This window comes from Macrobrachium nipponense, chromosome 5 (genome assembly GCF_015104395.2).
Source record: "Macrobrachium nipponense isolate FS-2020 chromosome 5, ASM1510439v2, whole genome shotgun sequence".
In the NCBI taxonomy this organism is placed as follows: Eukaryota; Metazoa; Arthropoda; class Malacostraca; order Decapoda; family Palaemonidae; genus Macrobrachium; species Macrobrachium nipponense.
Window position 1 is genome coordinate 31322690 of NC_061107.1, and position 20729 is coordinate 31343418.

Sequence of the window (20729 nt, forward strand, 5' to 3'; positions counted from 1 at the left end):
AGTTTTAACAGTACTGTGGACTCTCCAACATTGAGGAATGTGATTGATAGATACTGAAAGTTTGGATGATGCATGCAAGCAAGATCACGAGTTTCTTGTCTGTTAGACAAAAGACTGTGAGTCTGGAGACATAAAAAGACCATGAATGTAGGTACATAATATATGTGATTGATGGGACTTTTTTGAAATATTTTAAATTTGACTTATGAACTGAAAAACATTGAAAATTGCATGTTCTATACGTTTAGAGTGATCAAAAGCAGAACAACTTTACTAATGTGTACACCTCTTATTCCAGGCTGCCCAATTATAAGATTTGTGTGTGGTATTACAACAGAAATCAAGCATGAAAAGTGGACTATAAAGGCTGCAGGAGGCATGTACCTTACCAGAAGACAATTTCCTCTGAAACTTGCTTGGGCTTTTTCTATACACAAATCACAGGTAGGTTTTGCTATTAATGATAGGGTGGTGAATAAAGTTTATTCACAAATTCCATTTAGCTGTGTTGCTGTGTCAGAACTTGAAGACAAACTTAGTTCTGTTGTATACTTGTAATGCCATCTGAAATTTAACTTCCTTGTAATGCCATCTGAAATAGAACTTCATTTTGGCTCTGTCAGTCAGCTTGTGTGGAGGGCATTTAAAGCAAGAATGAAGGCAGGATGCCTTACCCCCTCACCATGTGAAGAAGGCTTTGCTTTTGGCCTAAATTTTATTTTCTATTCTACTCATGAATGTTTTTATATTATTACAGAACATTGTTGGTTGAGCCCACTGGGGATCTGCTACAGGTTTTTAGCAGCCTGAATTAAACATGATCTTCAGATTAAATCTCTTGCTAGGATTTTGGGTGACATAGATACAGAGACCCATTAGGATTTCTGAAAGAAATTAGTTTTTGAGGATATCTGAAGCCATTTTGTTTTAGATTATAATTTTACTGTAACTGTTGATTTACCACTTTAGCCTATAATATTTTTACAGTTTATTATAACTTTACAATTTTAGCTAGTTGATAATATATGGAAAAGTTGGGTGCACGGATCGCAAAGCCTTAGTATACATATTGAATAAACACTCCTGTGCACGAGTGTTTATTCATTGAACACATTTTTATTATTCAAATTGGATAGACCATTTTTCTTAGAGTTCCACTATATTATTGTTTATGACAGTCCTAAGTGGCTTCCCAGCATAAGGCTTTTTTTTTTAATGACAGGTGAAAACCAATGCTAATCCCATTTTGGTAACTTAGTCCTTTTGATTGGGAAACATTTTTAGCTAAATTCCCCAGTGTCACAGAAAGTGTGTGTGTGTGTGTGTGTATGTGTACTGTGTAAGGTGCTTATGTCTTAGTAGCCAAAGACTTTATGCCTGGTGTGATTAAAAACGAGATATAGATAAAAATTTAATCAGCAATGACATAACCATGGAGGTAACAATAACAGTTCTGGCCAATTGTACTCTTATGAATAGTAGCAGGGATTTCTTTATCATCATTCTTTAGGTATAAGACTCAAATAGTTTTGTTAAACAAAGCTCCATCTCCTTTCTGTCGGCACGAGATGACTGCAAGACTTCAGATTTGCCTATTTGTTGCCTTATCTTGCCTCCTCTGTCTTTTCTACCTTCCCAAATAGGGACTTATTATGTGATAAGCCTGGAAATATCTCAAACAAAAAGATTATGTTAAACTTTTAAGAAAATTATATTGACTTGCTTTTAAACATTAATATAAAAAATATCATGTGTGATTGAGCTGTTGGATAACTTGGGCTTTGCCAACATCGGCTTTGTCTCTCAACACTTTACATTCATTTCCATACTGCCTTTCAGCTGCTTCTGCATTTCAGCCTCTGCTCTTGCTGCTTGTTGCTTTGCATGGGCTACATTTTATTGCTTCTTCTCAAACCTCATAAATCTGGTCTTCCTCGTTGGACATGTCGGTTATGTGCTGGACTACAGTTCTCAGGGTCTGGGTTCAATTCCCCGCTCTACCAACGCAAAATCCGAGGAAGTTATTTCTGATGATAGAAATTCATTTCTAAATGTGGTTTGGATCCCACAATAAGCTGTAGATCCTGTTGCTAAGTAAGCATATAGTTCCTAGCCACATGAAAATATCCAAATCCTTCGGGCCAACCCTAAGAGAGCTGTTAATCAGTTCAGTGGTCTGGTAGAACTAAGATATACTTACTTTGGGAACCCATTGCCATGGGTAGCTCCACAGGCTTCACCATCTCTGATGCTCCCAAGCTGAATTGTGCTAAACTTTAGGCTAACACAATAAAATCACACTGAAGCGCTGCCACTTAAAATATCCTAGTCACAGCACCAATTTTGTTACACAATCTTTGGGTCAGTGACTATGGCCAATGGCTTTATACGTTCTTGGCGTGATCAAAACTTGAAATATATATATAGAAATGAAGTTTATTTACAGTGCTTCAGCAACAGCATAACCTTGGAGGTAACAGTAACTTCTGGCCAATGATAGCCATGGCAGTACTATAGTGCTTGAGTGCAGGATTGCTCCAAGAAAAGTTCCTGCCTTGAAATGAAACCATAAATTAGTTTTGTGAAAACAGAGCACTATATTCTTCCTATTTGTGCAAGATGACAGGAGACTTGAAAGACAAGCCTAGCTTTGTCTTGTCTGTTCTGCCTTACCAACCATGGGCTGTTCACATATGATCACTTCCAGCTCTCTAAAGGTCTGGTACATGCACATACTCAAAGGGGCTACACATTACAGAATCTCAGACAACTCAACCCGGGAATCTCTCTAACAAACAAATTATGCCAGACTTCTTCAAAAAACATATTGACATACTTTTACACATGAATAAGTTCCCCACTGGACAGTTGGCTGCGTACCTGCCTGTCAATTTGGTAGCACGAGTTTGCTCCCCGCTGCTGCCAATGCAGGACCAGAGGAATTTTTTGTTATCGGCTGATAACTGGTTAATGGCGCCTTTGTTAGGTGTGTATCAGCACTAATAACAGGAACTGATTTTTGGTGCTAGATAAGCACCATAAAACCAGAACACTGAAAACAGGCAGCCAATAACCGGAGACTGCCTGTAATAATGATAATTATAATAATAATACTGCAAGAATTTAAGGTATATTTGATGTAGGATGATACTTTTTAAGTATACATTTGGTATTTGAACTTTCAAGATAGGCAGTTATAAGCATTTTTAGAGGAGGATACCAAGTATTTACAGATTTCAACTGTTCGCAGGAGGTTCTGGAACACATCCCGCGCAAATCAGGGGGTTTACTGTAATTTATTGCTGTGAAAAGACTAGAACCCAGGTGGACTGTGAATCAGATTGAATCTCAAATCTGTTATTCTTGAATATATTTAAATTAACTTCATTGTTTTTGTATTTTTGGAAATGTGTCCTGTATAAGTACAACAGGTTTTAATAAATACAAAATTTTAATTTTTTTCAGGGTATGACTTTGGACTGCGCAGAAATGTCCCTCTCCAAAGTCTTTGAATCTGGTCAAGCATACGTGGCACTGTCTCGAGCCAAGAACCTCAAGAGTATAAGGGTACTGGATTTCAATCCCACATGTATACGTGCACATCCAGATGTTTTGAAGTTTTACCAAAGACTTCGTCGAATGTGATGTGCTGAGCAATAACCGATTCGTAATTATGAGCTACATGTCAGTGTGGTCAAGTGCTGTATCAACATGTGCTGTTCCTCAGTTATATTTTGTTTTACTGGTGTATGTGTACAGTACAAATATCGAATAAATTTTTATAAATATTTGTTAAGTTTAATATAAGTTGTCTCTTTGGCACAGTTACCTATAATTCCTTAATAGCTAATAAAAGATTATTATTGTGTTACCCTTTTCAGAAATAATACAAATGACTGACAGGACACCCTTTGATGTCTGTCAAGTAGAAATTTTAATAATTATGGCAAGGTAAATTTAATCGATGAAAACCATATCAGAGGCATAGCTTATGACTTGAAACTTTTTTTTACAAAGAGTTTGCATGCGAATATCCCCAATTTTCAAATCAATATTTTGTACATAGCTATGTCATACTGTCTATTTAGCAATGCAGATTATACTTTAAGTATAATATGACAAATTTTTAAAAGTAATTCACATTTTACTTTGGTGTACAAACCAGGACTTTTCATGTATGGAGTACCATACAACAAATCTGCTGGACCAGCTGTGATCTGGACAACAATGAGAGTAACTTCTTGGAGATGGAGGGGCAGAGGGATTACCCAGGCACTCCAACAAAAGCCAACCTTTGCTCTTTCAGCAGATTACAAGAAAAAAAAGTAACTGGGTGGTTGAGAAAGGTAAGACCTATATGAAAGGCTTTGAGATGTATATCTAGGAAAAATTTAATTGATGTAACAATGTTTCAGTTGCTCCTATAGGGATGCAAACACTAAACCTTTCATATATGGAGACACCCCTTAGGTGAGTAGTAGTGCCTATCACTAAAAATTGTGTCCCAAACTGTTACAGGCAACATGTCAAAGGAAAAGTCCCTGGAACTCCTGTCTGCATTTTGGTAATATCACGGGGACCAGGAGAAATTAAAGGTCATCAAAAGACATCTTCACCAAAAAAAGGATTTATAAACCCTTGAAAGGAAATCTCTACTACAAAGCAGTTTTTAACAACTACTCTATGTTGACAATTGTAATTGCAGTTAAAAGCAATGACCCAAGCTGATTCTTTATGAAAGCAAAATGACAATTTTAGAGGTTAGACTTCATACTTAATTCAGTAATCAAGGCAGGATGTCTTGTAACTAAATTGCATGCCTCCTCACTTCCATTCATTCTTATACTGAATATTGAGAAAATGTAAAAAACTGGAGTAATAATTTCAATTAAAGATTTAATCAAAGTTAGTACTAAAATTAACCATACATTCTGCTATTATCATTAATAATGTGACGAATACAATCTTCACTTGATTAAATTACTTATGGTTAGTCCTGGCTATGGAGGTGGGCAGTACGTAGTTCTCGAGGTTCGCTGACAAACACGCGCACCTAAGAGCTGTAATAGCCAGAGAAAATACCGCATTACACACCTATCAAAAACATAACCTTCCATTACCTAACCTTTAGGAAAATGTATTCACGCGCAAAATACACTTATAATAAAATCAAATATGAAAATCACACTTCAGCTGCAGGTACTAATAAAATTTTAAATCCCTGAACAACTGTAAATTAATCAATAGCGTGGTGAACACGAAACAAATATCAAATTGGCACCAAGTACGTAAGTGAGCATGAATATATGATGAAGTTTCCAGTAACAGTTAAAGTGAGGACAGAGAGTACAGCAAATTATTTACCCAAGATAAACGTTTAACTGCTAAGTTCACTACAGATTTCACCTTTGTAATTAAACTGATAATGAGGGAACCCACCTGCAGATGAAGCTCTGCTGTATTGATAAGTTTATGGTTGTATTCTAGAGGTGTCAATGATGTAGATTCGCCAAGTTATCACTGGAGTACTCCAAGGATGAGAAGCTCCTGTTCCATTTCTTCGCTGCTACGAAAATGATAGAATATTTAAAAATCTTCTTGAAGGTGCGAGAGCTGAAGTGGTGGTGTTCACGTGGCATTAGCAGTTAGAAGAATCTGCCACCTTCCAAGACTGCTGTTCACCTCAGCTCAGATTTGAAGTTTCTGTAACGGCAAGTTGTTTGGCAGTTACGTCCTTACATACAAACAACCAGAGGATCTCTTAGAAGCTGGATTATCAATTATCAGGGTAAAGAAAAAGTTAATTCCGCTGTTAAGATAATTTATCCAAGTAAATCTAATAATTAACAATAAGGAAGTATTTCAAATAAAACAAAATCAGCCCCGTATTGAAATTTCATACAATTCTATTCTGGACAGGAAACAGGTCAAGGCATTACAGCAGTCCCACGGATTATGGCAGGAATTTCATTCCAAGGCCTGCCATAAGTCAGACCACCGTAACCTGAAATTATGTAAGAAAAATTTATAAAAAAAAAAATTAAGGGAGAGAGAATTTATATAAGCCTGTGGAAAGAAACAGATTTATAAGCTTTTGCTGGTAGTAAACTGGTTTTCTCCCATCCTTATAGGAGGGACTTCCTTACAGTTAACCCTCCCAGTGGCTACAGCTCCCGAAGCTGGTTTTCCTGCGTCATTACAGCACCTGATTTTTTTATATTGCTCTCTATTGTCCAATAAAATTGCCAAACTGATTCTGCTGTCTTTTTAATTTCAGGAATGAAGTCAGAGCAAGGAATTGCTATACTTCTTGGATTTTTTTTATGTAACTGACTTAACCAGTTCATATGGTCGTTCATTTCCAACAATGCCAACGTGAAGGAACCCAGCAGAAGTTGACTACCTTCTGTTTTTGTTTTAATGAAAAACAACCACTATTATATCCAGTACTACAGGGTGTACTGGATTAAAAGATGTCAAAGCTTCCAAGGCACTCTTGGAATCACTAAAAATAGTAAAATTACCTCCTTCTAAAGTAATAATTTTCTTAAGTGCTGTTAAAATGCTAAAATGTTCAGCAGAAAAGACAGAAGCAGAACTTGGTAGTGCAACACAAACATTACTGTCAGGGTATATCACAGCACTGGATTTGGAGCCATTGGTAAAGATTTGTTTGGAGTTATGCTTTTCAGCATGGCAAAGGAATTTCTGTTTAAGAACATTATCTGAACAATCTGCCTTGCAACCATAAAACTATTTACAATATTCCACAGAGGGAATGAATGAATGAATGATTGGAAGTTTTCTGGGATCCTGACATCGAAGGTCATTGACGCTGATATCGTTTATTATAAATAAAGAATAAAAGTATTATATTCAGTTAAAACCATAAAAGCAAATATGTCATTGTAAAAGTTAAATAGCTTTCAGAAGATCTGCTTCTGAAATAAATCTAAAAATGCCACTTGCATTGTACGACACATTATGTCCAAGAATCTTGGCAAGGATGAACCTGCCATCCTCACCTCGAGCCTCAAACAGATATCTATTTCTTTCCGTGCTATAAGTGGGGCATTCAGTCAACAAATGCCTCACTGTCAAGGGTATCAAACAGTTGTCACAATATGGTTGGTGTTCGCCAGCTAGCAAGAAAACTCATGTGTCCATCACCGAGAGTGTAACCAATTCGGACGACGACAAAGAGTAGTCTCCACTTTCCGGGGCATCATGTTATTATTTTCCAAGGGATATAACATTTGTTATTTCTCTCATCTGATTATCAGCTAAGCTATCCCAAAGCTTTTGCCAATTATTATAAATAAAATTCTTAATTGTAAGTAAAAAATCATTACATGGAATGAGATACCTTCTTGGTAGCAACTCAGCTGCAGCATTCTTTGCCAGTGAATCTCCCTCCTCATTTCCACACACACCAACGTGTGCCGGAACCCAACGAAATCGAACTGTTATGGCCTTTCAGACCAATAATGAAAGCCCACTCTTAAAATCTTTAAAAAAAAAGGGTTACTAGAATTAAAAAAAACTTCTAAAGCTTGAAGGACACTTCTTGCGTCACTAAAAATGGTTAAAATTGCCCTCATCTTTTAATGCTATTTTCTCAATAGCGGTTAATATGCATATAGTTCTGCAGTAAATATGGAAGATACTAGAGGAAGTGCACCTCTTCAATTAAAAGAACCACTATATACTCCAAATCCAACGCCAGCATCAGATTTGGAGCCATCTGTATATATAAAAGTTGATTCCCTATGTTCTTCGACATGTTCATGAAAGAGAGACCTGGCTTCTAATTCAGTCGTGTTCTTTTTTATACCAATAAAATATTTACAAAAAGATATCTCTGTTAATTTCCATGGAGGGTTGGTGATATCCTAAATGGAAGAACTCTATTTCTTGCTATATCAAGACCGTTTATTAATTGTTTTACCCGAAAACCATAAGGTTGAGGAGATTTTGGGTGTAACTCAAAATATCTACAATGCCTTACAAAGTTTGCCGTCTGACAGGCTAAAGAATTGGGAAGTCTTTGCAACCTAAACCAATACCGAATAATAGAAGACTTTCGGTAAAGGTCTAAAGTTAATTCTCCAGCGTCAACAAGGAAGGGGACTTCGGAATTAGGCGAAGTTCTAAACGCTCCTGTAGACAATCTAATACCAGCATGGTGTATAGAATCTAATACTTTAATCGGCTTGGGGTGGCTGAGGAGTATATTCACACCCATAACTAATTTTGAAAAGGTTTTAAGGCCTTGTATAATATTTAAAATAGTTTTGGGGTCTGGCCCCCATGATGTATTGTGACATACTTGTTTTAAAAGATTTGGGCCATCAAGACACTTAACTTTTAACACCTTTAAGTAGGAACCCATGTCAACCTGCAATCAAATATCAAACCTAAAAATCTAGCTTCACTTACACATGGGATACGTTGGCCTTTGATGTATATATTCGGGTCTGGATGTACTCCCCGAATACGACAGGAAAAATGGACACAACAACAGTTTTGCTTGTCGAAAACTTAAATCCATTCATATCAGCCCACTGAATAATTTTGTCAATTGAGAGTTGTAGTTTTCTCTCAACCATCGACATTCTAGATCCAGCAAATGATATGGAGAGATCATCTACAAATAATGTTGAGAGAATATCTTGGGGAATACAGAGGATTATCCCATTAATGGCTAGTGCAAATAGTAATTACTTAGCACACTACCCTGGGGAACTCCTTCTTCCTGACATCTCTCTGATAGAGTTTCCCCGACTCTCACTTGAAAAAATCTATGTGAAACAAATGATTGAATGAACAATGGTAACTCTCCTCGTAATCCCAATTCATGAATGGTTTTTAAGTATACCATATCATATGCCTTCTCAAGATAAAAAAAAGACTGTTACATGGTGCTGTTTGGAAGTAAAGGCTTCACAAATAGAGGATTCCAGTCGTATCAACACATCAGTCGTTGAATGCATTTTTCTAAATCCACACTGGATAGGTGATAAAATAACCTTCTTTCCCAGGTACCATACCAGTCTTACATTGACCATCTTCTCCATGATCTTGCGTAAACAAGATGTCAATGCAATTGGTCGATAGTTTGCAGCTAAAAACTTATCCTTACCAGGTTTTAAAAAGGCTAAAATAAAGGCTAGTTCCCAAACTCTTGGATAACTATGATCATGCCATATTCTGTTAATAATGCTTAAAATAAACCACTTGGTATTAACAAGTACATGTTTAATCATTGCATATGGAATTCCATCGGGTCCAGGGGCTGTATCATTACACGTAGCAAGTGCGGAGTCAAATTCTCTTTCAGTAAAAGGAGAGTTGTATGACTCTTCTCTTCCTGTTGCAAAATTCAAAATTAAACTGGTGACCAAGAGCTGCTTCACACTTGCATGATACATTTGAGAAATGATCCGCCAGGGCATTGCTAACCTTAGTTGCTCCAGTCACATACTGATCATTCACCTTCAACACTGGTGGTGGGTTGGGGGTGAATTTGCCTGCTATCTTTTTTACTTTCCTCCACACAGAAGATGGTGGTGTTCTACTGTTAATGGAGAAAACAAAAGACACCCAAGACTGGCGCCTAGCTTCTTTCATGGCACGATGGAACTGTGCTCTACATTTCTTGTATATAATTAAATTCTCCTCAGTACAGCGTCTGCACAATCGGGTTAAAGACCTTCTTGTGGCTCTGTGCAGGGCAGTTAGTTCTGAAGACCACCAGGGGACTGGTCGTCGTTTGAATAACCCTGTTGTTTTGGGAATTGAATTGACTCTTGCTGTATGAAGGGTTCCATTCAGCATGTCTATGGCATCATCAATATTTTCAAACTGTTCTGCATTCCCTTCAATTTCGCTTAGCTCACGAAATCTACCCCAGTCTGCCTTGTCAAGATTCCATCGTGGCGATCTCTGTAAAGGTGGACCATTGTTGGTGTTTACAATGATTGGTGCATGACCACTAGTATGCCAATCATCTAATGTCCTCCAATCAAAATCGAGAAGGCAATTAAAGCTTGCGATTGATAGGTAAATGCATGACAAGGTACCTGTCTGGACATGAAAGTGTGTGGGCTCTCCTGTATTAAGGAGTCCGACGTCCTCATTTTCCACAATTGATGATATAATATTGCCCCTTGTGTTTGCTAAAACATCGCCCCATAAAGGATGTCTACCATTCAAATCTCCCAGTAAGAGAAAAGGTTGGGGGAGTTGTTAAATCACCACTACTAAATTATCATACAAAATATTATCAATTGGAGGTAGGTACAGAGAGCATATTGTATATTTTCTCCCTATATCAATCTGTACAACCACTGCCTGCAGAGGTGTACGAATAGACAAAGATATTTGGGGAACATCTCGACGAACGTAAGTGAGACTTCCGCCATGGCTCCCTGCTTGTTGATTATATGGTGTTCTATAGCTAACATACTCTTGAGGACAAGGAGTATTAGCATCAAGCTTGCTCTCCTGTAGACATACAATTATGGGGGAATGCTCATGAATTAGTAGCTTAAGTTCTTCATATTTGGCCCTTAAACCCTGACAATTCCATTGCAAAATGGAGGAGAAAACTATGGATCACTTCTGGAAGACATCTTTTAATCTAACATTATTTCCTGTAGGTTTCTTTAGAGATGGTCTTGATATATTGGGTTTTACGTTTGTCTTTTTCTTTGTGTCCTTTTGATCTATTTGTTGAGGTGGATGGTGGACCTCAACTTGAATTTCTGATTTATTCAAGTTATCTTCCAGTTGATCAGAAACATCAACAGATAAAACATCAAATTTATTTGACGTCATAGCTTTAATGTTTCTTATGGAAGGGGGTGAGAGAGATGGAGGTCTCTCTCTTTTTTTATTAATAGGTGGTGGGCTTCTAGGTTTTTACACATTCCCCACAACAGGTGCACCAGGCAAGTTGGTTTTAAGTGGAACCTCCATCAAATCAGGCAAGGACATGGCCTGAGAGAGGTTTGTACTACTTATTGTAATGGGGGACAAAGGTTGTAAGGGGATGGGCAATGCCCCACTGTTAATACACTGTGGCAAAGCCTCAGAAGGCAATATGCTTACCTCATCATGCAGCATTTTATCATTAGATGGTATATTTCTTTTTCTAGAACTATTGGCAGTGCTAGGTGGGTTTGATTTTAATGCCTTTCCATAGCTACTTGATTTATTTAACCCTTAAACGCCGAATGGACGTATTAAACGTCGAGTCAAAATGTCTCCCGTATGCCGAATGGACGTACCATACGTCGACTCAAAAAATTTTTTTTTAAATTCGCGGAAAAATACTTATAGACCTACCAGCCGAAAACTTTTGAATCACGCGCCTTGAGGGATGCTGGGAGTTCACGGATCGAGGTGTTGTTTTGTTTACAATCGTTACGCAGGCGCGAATTTCTTTCTTGCCGCACTAAAAAGTATCTGTGACACATCTCGGAAATTATTTCGTCACTTTGACATAATTTTTGTACCATTTTAAATTAGCCGTTACATGGAGTATTATATATGAAATTGTGCGCATTTTTATGTAGAATACAACAATAAAATACTCATGATTGTAGCTTTTATCAGTTTTGAGATATTTTCATATAAATAACGATAAGTGCCAAAATTTCAACCTTCGGTCAACTTTGACTCTACCGAAATGGTCAAAAAACGCAATTGTAAGCTAAAACTCTTATATTTTAGTAATATTCAATCATTTACCTTAATTTTGCAACTAATTGAAAGTCTCTAGCACAATATTTCGATTTATGGTGAATTTATGAAAAAACTTTTTCCTTACGTCCGCGCGGTAACTCTTCCGAAAAAAAATCATACATGCGATTGTGGTAATGTTTGCACCATTTCAAAATTAGCCGTTACATAAAGTTTTATAATATAAAATGTGCGCAACTTCATGCACAATACAACTAAAAACAACCCATGGTTGTAGCTTTTATTAATTTTGAAATATTTTCATATAAAAAATGATGTGACAAATTTTCAACCTTCGGTCAACTTTGACTTTACCGAAATGGTCGAAAAACGGAATTGTAAGCTAAACCGCTTATATTCTAGTAATATTCAAGCATTTACCTTCATTTTGCAACAAATTGGAAGTCTCTAGCACAATATTTCGATTTATGGTGAATTTATTAAAAAAATAACATTTTCTTTACGTCTGCGCGGTAACTCTTCTAAAAAAAATCATACGTGCGATTGTGGTAATGTTTGCACCATTTTAAATTAGCCGTTACATAAAGTTTTATATATGAAAATGTGCGCAATTTCATGTAGAATAAAACAAAACATAATTGAAGGTTGTAGCTTTTCTCATTTTTGAAATATTTGCATATAATCACAATAGAAAAAAAACCACGTTCGGTCAACTTTGACTCTACCGAAATGGTCGAAAAAACGCAATTGTAAAGCTTAAAACTCTTACAGTTTAGTAATATTCAGTCATTTATCTTTCATCTTGAAACAAATTCGAAGTCTCTAGCAAAATATTTAGATTTATGGTGAATTAAAAAAAAAAAAAAAACTTTCCTTCCCTCCGCGCGCGGATTCTCCGCCACAAATCTCCGAAATGCGTACGTCCCATTCTCGGAATATTTGCTCCGTTTCAGATTAGGCATTTCATAGAGTTTTATATATGAAAATGTGCGCAATTTCATTTAGAATAAAACGAAAATATTTGAAGGTTGTAGCTTTTTTTATTTCCGAAATAATTGCATATACAAATATATATATAAAAAAATCGACATTCGGTCAACTTTAACTCGTCAGATATGGTCAAAAACTGCATTTGTAAGCTAATACTCTTAACAAGTTATATAAATATTCGAATCATTTGTCTTCATTTTGAAAGGAAATTGGAAGTCTCTAGACAAAATATTTTAGATTTATATGGGAATTTTAGAAAAAATATTTGTTTGTGTCCGCGCGTTAACGAATTCATGCATTATTTTGATAATATTTTCTCTGTGTTGCTTTTATTGTTTTACAATTTGTTATTTACCAAAAATGATCGCAATTTAGTGTACATTACAACGAAAAAAAGTAACTGTTACCTTTTTTTAAAACCGTTTTGCACACACGCGATTTGAATACAATTATATATAAATTTTCGTTTTTGCGCTATCATATATCGCATTATTTATATATGATAATGATATTTTTTTCATTTTTGATGGTTGCATACTAAACTTCAGCCAATGACAAAAAGAGGAGCCAAAATTGAACTCTTAATCTTGAAAACTAAGCGCGCTGTGATTTTTAAAAAAAAATATTTTTTCCGCTTCCGCACTCACTCTGAAACACCTCCGGCACACGGGAGACCTTTTTTTTTTACCGCTTCGGCGTTCAAGGGTTAATAGTCTTTTGGCATATCCCACACTTATATGTTCTAAATTGGATTTGTTAAGGGCAGCTTCTTCCGACTTACACAGCTCGCAGCTCCGGTCAGTGGATTTATGATTTGAGTTGCAATTTAAACACCTGGCCTCAAGTGTAAATTCTCCATGGTAAGATTTGGAGCAAATCCCACACATTTTTTTGTTTTTGCAAACTTTTGATGGGTGTCCAAATTTAAAACAATTAAAACATTGCAGTGGCTTCTACTTGCATGGTCGAACTTAAATAATTTAATTTTCAATAATAATGTGGGAAGGTACATCAGCATCCTGGAAAGTAAGGATAATCATTGATGTACCTGGGACTTTGTGTACTTTCCATACATTTAGTGGACACATGGCCAGTATCTCCTCCCCTGTAAATTCATACAGATCTTTGTTAAAAACTACTCACCTTCCGTAGCTAAAATTTAGGTGGGGTTTGACATCTAACTTGATATCATCATCATTTGTTTTAAGGTTGGATAGTATTACGGATTGTGCGCGCGATTTGGCATGGATAAGGTAACTATTTTTTCCAAAACGAGATATATCCCCAGGTGCAATAGTTCCTACTTTTTTCTGAATTAATTTGCATATTTTGAAATAGTTCCATGTAACCCCCTGAGATTCAGCTACAAGCCACATCGGTGGTTTTGGCTTCCTCTGGGAAGGCATAACTATATCAGCAAGCTTTTCACAAACCAGTCCGCAGGTCTATAAACATCCAAATCCTTTGGTACCTTGTCGCAAAGAGCAGCCATTATATTCAAGTTATTAATTTTGATATTATTAATAATACATATTGCATTAAATGCTTTGTCATGACTATTGTAAGATATCCATGAATCCCATTTTGTATCTTCCAGTTTCATTCTTATTTCTGTTATAGATCCATAACACTCAAATTCTTTGTACAGGCAGCCCTCGGTTAACAGTGGTATCAGTTAACGGCTATCCGGTTTTACGGCGCTTGTCTAGCGAGCTGCTGGGGTAACTGGATTTCTTTTCGGTGCTGATCTCTGGTTAACAGTGCCCATCTCTGGTTAACGGCGCAATTATTCACTTAGCGGCACCGCTAAGCAGGTTTTTAGTGCTGTTATTGCTGATTTTCGCTTAGCAGCGATGTTCGATTAGCAGCATCGGCCAGGAACAGAACCCCTGCTGTTAACCGAGGGCTGCCTGTATATTATCATAATTTCTCCCTATTGGAATTTGGGTAACATCGAAGGACTAAGAAGTTTTCCATTTTTGGGCGGTTACCCAGATTAACTCAATCTTTTGGAATATCCAATAGAATAGGTTCCTTCCTAGTTCCGAGGGTCAATCAAACAGAAGTTTTCCCTAATTAAATTAGCAGAGGTCGTCAACAGTGTCTGAGGTTCGCCATTCGATCCAGGGGTATAAGAAATGATAGTTAAGATACAATAAAGTTTTATACATATTTACCTGGCAGATATATACTTAGCTATAGACTCCGTCGTCCCGACAGAATTCAAAACTTGCCGCACACGCTACAGGTAGGTCAGGTGATCTACCATTCCCGCCGCTGGGTGGCGGTATCTGGAACCATTCCCATTTTCTGACAGATTTTCTCTTCCACCTGTCTCCTGAGGGGAGGCTGGGTGGGGGGCATCAATCGTATATCTGACCAGGTAAGTATGTATAAAACTTTGTATCTTAACAATATCATTTTTATACATGCAACTTACCCGGCAGATACATATATACTTAGCTGATTGGCACCCTTGGTGGAGGGTAAGAGACAGCTAAATACACACAATAATTAAAAATAACAACGGGAAACAACAATTGTTGTAGGATATATATCCTTGGTTCTCACCTGTTTGGGCAGAAGACTTCATGATTACTGTCATTGAGCCTGCATGCCTCAAGAGCTTCAGCGAGGTAGAGACCTATAACTGAATAGCCCTTCTGGATCATGTCAATGGGGGCTAGCCCGCTTACGCGACAGAGCCTATATGGATCGTGTCAATGGGGGCTTACCCGCTTACATGACAGAGCCTGACCTGTATCGTATCAATGGGGGCTAGCCCTCTTACATGACAGAGCTTTAGGTTTTACACAATACACAACGAGGAGACCACAAGTTAATCCCGACCACCTGACCATCCTAACAATGTTAGATCTCGGAATTGAAAGGGGTTACTTCCTATACCCTCTTCCAATCGACCATAAAAACCAAACACCATAACGCTAAAAAGACATTAACTAAACTAATTAGGATTAACCTCAGCTCCTCCTCCCAGCACTGAACCCGCGGAAACGTACGCTCCGAGTGAGAAGCACTTCTCATAAGTAACTCTACCATCTCTTAGATAGTGAGAAGCGAATACCAAGTTACACTTCCAATACGTGGACTCTATTAGAGCTTGAAGAGACCACGTCTTGTGAAAGGCCATTGAGGTTGCTATGGCCCTCACTTCATGCGCCTTCACTCTGAGGAGCTTAAACTGTTCATCACCACAAGCAAGGTGCGCTGCCTTAATAACGTCTTTTATGAAAAACGTCAGCGTTTTTCGAAATAAGGTCTTGTCGGATCCTTGACCGAGCACCAAAGACTTTCTTCCGTACCTCCTAATAGAGACTTTCTTTGCAAATAAAACTTGACGGCTCTTACCGGACGAAGTCCTCTCCTGTTCTTCCCCCGTAAGAGAAGAAAGCCCTTTCACTTCAAAGCTTCTTGGCCATGGTTTTGATGGATTCTCGCTTTTCGCTAAGAAGAGAGGCTTAAAAGAGCAAATTGCAGCATCCTTCTTAAAACCCACTCTGCCTTCTAACGCTTGAAGTTCACTTACCCTTTTTGCCGTTGCTAGGGCGAAAAGGAACAGAGACTTTCTTGTCAAGTCTCTAAAGGAGGCCTTATTAGCAGGTACGAACTTGTCTGACATAAGAAAATGAAGGACCACATCCAAATTCCAACTGGGATTCTTGCTGGTCTGGCTTTTTGAGGTCTCGAAAGACCTAATAAGATCCTGTAGGTCCTTATTCTCTGACACATCCAGCCCCCTATGCCTGAAAACAGAGGCCAGCATGCTTCTGTACCCCTTGATCGTTGAGACAGCTAGGTTACACTTTCTTCTAAGATAAAGAAGAAAATCCGCAATGTCAGTTACAGATACGTTGTGCGACTTGCTCCATCTTCTAAACACCTCCCACTTCGACTGGTACACTCGTAATGTGGAAGGTCTCCTGGCTCTTGCGATTGCTTTTGAAGCTTCGCGAGAAAACCCCCTCGCTCTAACAAGCCCTTCAATAGTCTGAAGGCAGTTAGACTTAGAGCGGGGAGGTTTTTGTGATACCTGTCGAAGTGGGGCTGTTTGAGAAGATCGCTCCTTAGTGGGAGCGATCTGGGAAGATCCACCATCCACTCCAGCACCTCTGTAACCCAATCCTGGGCTGGCCAAAAGGGGGCGATGAAAGTCAGCTTCGCTCCTTCTGAGGAAGCAAACTTCCTTATTACTTCCCCTACTAGTTTGAAGGGGGGAAAAGCGTACCCGTCTATGCCCTTCCAATCCATCAGGAGGCCGTCTATGGCTATTGCTCTTGGATCTGCAATCGGGGAGCAATAATTCTCCAACCTTTTGTTCCAGTTGGTTGCGAACAAGTCTATGTTCCGCCTTCCCCATAACTGCTCGCACACTTGCGGATTGAGGGTCCATTCGGTGGGGAGAACTTGGTTTTTTTCTGCTTAGCAGATCCGCCCGAACGTTTCTCTCTCCCTGTATAAACCTGGTGAGGAGAGAGATTTCTTTCTCCTGAGCCCAAAGCAGCAACTCCCTCGCTGTCTCGTAAAGGGAGAATGAATGAGTTCCCCCTTGTTTACTGATATATGCGAGGGCTGCCGTGTTGTCTGAATTGACCTGAATGATAGACCCTGAGATCTGCTTTTGAAAGTGGATGAGGACTAAGTAAATGGCTTTCAACTCCTTTTGGTTTATGTGCCAGGACACCTGCGCTCCTTCCCAGGTGCCTGACACTTCTTCCGAGCCCAACGTCGCTCCCCATCCTGAATCCGACGCGTCTGCAAACAACGCTCGGAGAGGGCTCTGTATGTGCAGAGATACTCCTTGGCTGAGTTTCTTTGGGTCCAGCCACCATAGTAGATCCTGCTTGATCTTGTCCATGATTACAAAAGTGTCTTCTAGGTCCTGGGAACTCTGATCCCAGTTCTCCTTCAGATAATACTGAAGGGGTCTTAGGTGCAGTCTTCCTAAGGAAACGAACTGCTCCAACGAGGAGAGGGTTCCCAGCAAACTCATCCATTCCCTTGCAGAGCAATGTTCTTTCCCTAGAAAAACTGAAACCTTCGATAGGCAGCGTTCTATCCTCTCTATTGATGGAGACGCTAGAAAACCCCGAGAATCCATCTGAATCCCCAGATAGACTATGCTCTGCTGGGGATCCAGCTGGGATTTCTCGAGGTTGACTAGGAGTCCCAGCGACTGTGTCATTCTTAATGTTACAGAAAGGTCCTCCAGACACTGATCCTTTGACTTTGCTCTTATGAGCCAGTCGTCCAAGTACATCGAGATCCTGATTCCCTTCAAATGTAGCCAATGTGCCACATTCCTTAGGATGCCCGTGAAGACTTGAGGGGCCATCGACAGTCCGAAGCACAACGCTCGAAATTGGAAGACTCTTTCCCGTGACATGAATCTGAGATATTTCCTTGATGCCGGGTGAATTGGCACATGGAAATACGTATGCATCTTGAAGGTCCAGGGATACCATCCAGTCCCCTGGACGAAGAGCAGAAAGCACAGAGGAAGAAGTCTCCATCGAGAACTTCTTCTTGATCACAAAGAAGTTCAGAGCACTTACGTCTAAAACCGGCCTCCACCCGCCCGAGGCTTTGGGTACCAGGAACAGTCTGTTGTAGAAACCTGGTGAATGGAGATCTTGAACCGGTTCTATTGCCCTCTTCTGCAGCATAAGGTCCACTGCTTGCAGGAGAGCTTGACTCTTGACAGGATCTTTGTATCTTGCCGTCAACTCCCTTGGAGTTTTCGTTAAGGGAGGATTTTCCCTGAAGGGGATCAGGTATCCTCTCTCGAGGATTGAGAGGGTCCAGCTGTCTGCCCCTTTCTGCGCCCAGACTCTGGCAAAGTTCGAAAGTCTGGCGCCTACAGATATCTGGAGGACTTCTTTCTCATTTTGCCTTCCCGACAGGTCTCCTGGAAGGTCTTCCTCTGTGGTCAGGTCTCCTACCTCTGAAAGGGGTTCTCGAAGAAGAAGAGACTCCTCGAAAGGGCTGTGAAGAGGTGCTTTCTCCTTCTTTGTAAGAGAACAGCGGGCTTGAACCTCTTCGCTGATTGTGTAAGGAGGTCCTGAGTAGCCTTTCCAGCTAAGGATTTAGCTATATCCCTCACCGTGTCCTGTGGGAAGAGGTGGCTGGAAAGCGGTGAATATAATAAGGCCGACCTCTGAAGAGGAGAGACTGACTTGGTCAGGAATGAGCTATAAACTGACCTCTTCTTTTAAGATTCCCGAGCCAAATAGGGAAGCAACTTCCACCGAACCGTCCATCACCGCTCTATCCAAACAAGCTAAAACGCTCGAGAGCTCCTCCATGCTCACGAATTCCGGATCTTGGGCTCTTTTCGCAAGGGCTCCCAGAGACAAGTCCATAAAATTGAACACCTCCAGTGTCCTGAAGAGGCCCTTGAGGAGATGATCTAGCTCGCACATCCCCCACGTAGCCTTAGCTGAGAGGAGAGCGCGCCTCCTTGAAGAATCAACCAATGAAGCATAGTCTGCATCTGCGGACGAGGGAAGCCCTAAGCCCATAGGCTCCTTGGTATCATACCATCTTCCAGGTTTTCCCATCAGCCTGGAAGGAGGGCATGAAAACATAGTCTTGCCCGCTTCTCTTTTAGTGTGAAGCCACTCTCCAAGTCCTTTGAAAGCCTTCTTCATGCTTAGGGTAGGACGCATTTTCACGAATGAGGCGGCTTTCGGAGACTTCGTGCTCGACAGCAAAGATCCTGGTGAGGGCGGATCAGCTGGTTGAAGCGTATCACCAAACTCCTTCAGCAAAAGCAAAGACAGCCTTTTCCTTTTATAGTCCGGAGACGAAACTACCGTCGACTGGAAATTCCATTCATCCGAGACTTCCTCTAACCTTCCGGCTGCAGGGAGAGCCCTTCGAAGGGGAGCGGCTTTGAGAAGGAGCGGGGGACTTCTGTCAATAAGAAGGAGATCGCCTTCCATGCGACCTATGCTTGCTACTGCAAGATGCAAGGGAGCTCTTAAAGGTAGAAGATCTCCTTATCAGGATCCTGTTTCTTGCAAGGCGAAGGGCTCCTACTCTCTGAAGAGCTCATAAAGTGTGAAGGGGTCCTATTCAAACCTAGGCGCCTGCTGGGCTCCTGGCGCCTAACGAGATCCTGGCGTCTGCTTGGCTCCTGGCGCCTGCTGGGCTCCTGGCGCCTGAATATGCTCTTGACACCTGAAAGGCTCCTGGCGCTCACTCGACTCCTGTGCCTGACAAGATCCTGGCTCTTGATAGGCTCTTGACGCCTGCCATGGTCATCAGTAGAGGAGTCCGACTCCTGATCTCTCCGTGAAATTGTAGCCGAGCGTCTCCTCTGAGAACTTTACTGCGAGGAGAAGAGCTCCTAGGGGGTTTCGAGCTGTCTGTGCGGAGCATTCTTGTACGGAGGTGAGGAGCACTTAAAGGGAGATCGAGAGTGTCTCTCAGGAGACGAGCGCCTGCTAGAATATGAAAACTTCGATCTCTTCACTGGAAGGGAGGCGTCTTTCCTTCGCGAAGAATCCTTATGGAGAGCGCCTACCAGGGAGGACAACTGTTCTTGCAGGTTAAGCAGGAAGAGCTTAGTAGGATCTTGAGGAGCTGGAGACGGTCTTCTCGCCTTCTTACTACTAGAAGGAAAATCCTCAGGGAAGCGCTCGGGGCTCGAATCAAGAGCGTCTCCTTTCGGCGAAACCCACGATCTCTTCAAAGGACGAGACTTCGAGGCAGAGCTCCATCCACGCCTAGACGAGGAGTAGTCCGAAGCAGAAAAGCACTCCTTCAGCATGCCTTCTCTACGGCTATCCAGGGCAGCCTGGGTCGCTACTTCAGGATCTGCCGAAGGGACACCTGATCGTTGGGGATGCTCCACATCCTCCCTGCGGCTTTTGACATTCCTCCTCCCTGGTCCTGGGAGTTTGAAAGAGGTTCAAAAGAACAAGATCTACTCGAGCTTTTTGCGGAAGCTTTCCTAGCTCTATCCTTCTCTCTTTTCTTGATATAAGCAGTCAAATCCTTCCATTCTTGTT

General features: G+C 40.2%; 2 protein-coding genes across 5 annotated transcripts in view; one reads left to right on the forward strand and one right to left on the reverse strand.

Annotated features, from left to right (window-relative positions):
* Nucleotides 1–298: 298 nt before the first annotated feature.
* LOC135215079 (ATP-dependent DNA helicase PIF1-like) lies at nt 299–3807 on the forward strand (the record flags this gene model as incomplete). Its single annotated transcript, XM_064249557.1, is given in 2 exon segments — nt 299–444; nt 3466–3807. Coding segments are annotated over 2 exon segments (326 nt in total), but the record flags the coding sequence as incomplete, so codon positions are not given.
* Nucleotides 3808–4643: 836 nt separating this feature from the next.
* LOC135215080 (uncharacterized) overlaps nt 4644–20729 on the reverse strand; it is a 70068-nt gene continuing 53982 nt past the window's right edge. For 2 of the 4 annotated variants that reach the window (XR_010314550.1, XR_010314553.1), the window contains 2 exons: nt 5440–5566; nt 4644–5060 (listed from right to left, as the gene is read on the reverse strand). The gene's annotated coding sequence lies outside the window, so the exon portion shown is untranslated. Of the gene's footprint in view, nt 5061–5439; nt 5704–20729 lie in introns of all 4 variants that reach the window. The other 2 variants (XR_010314551.1, XR_010314552.1) reach the window with 2 other exon arrangements.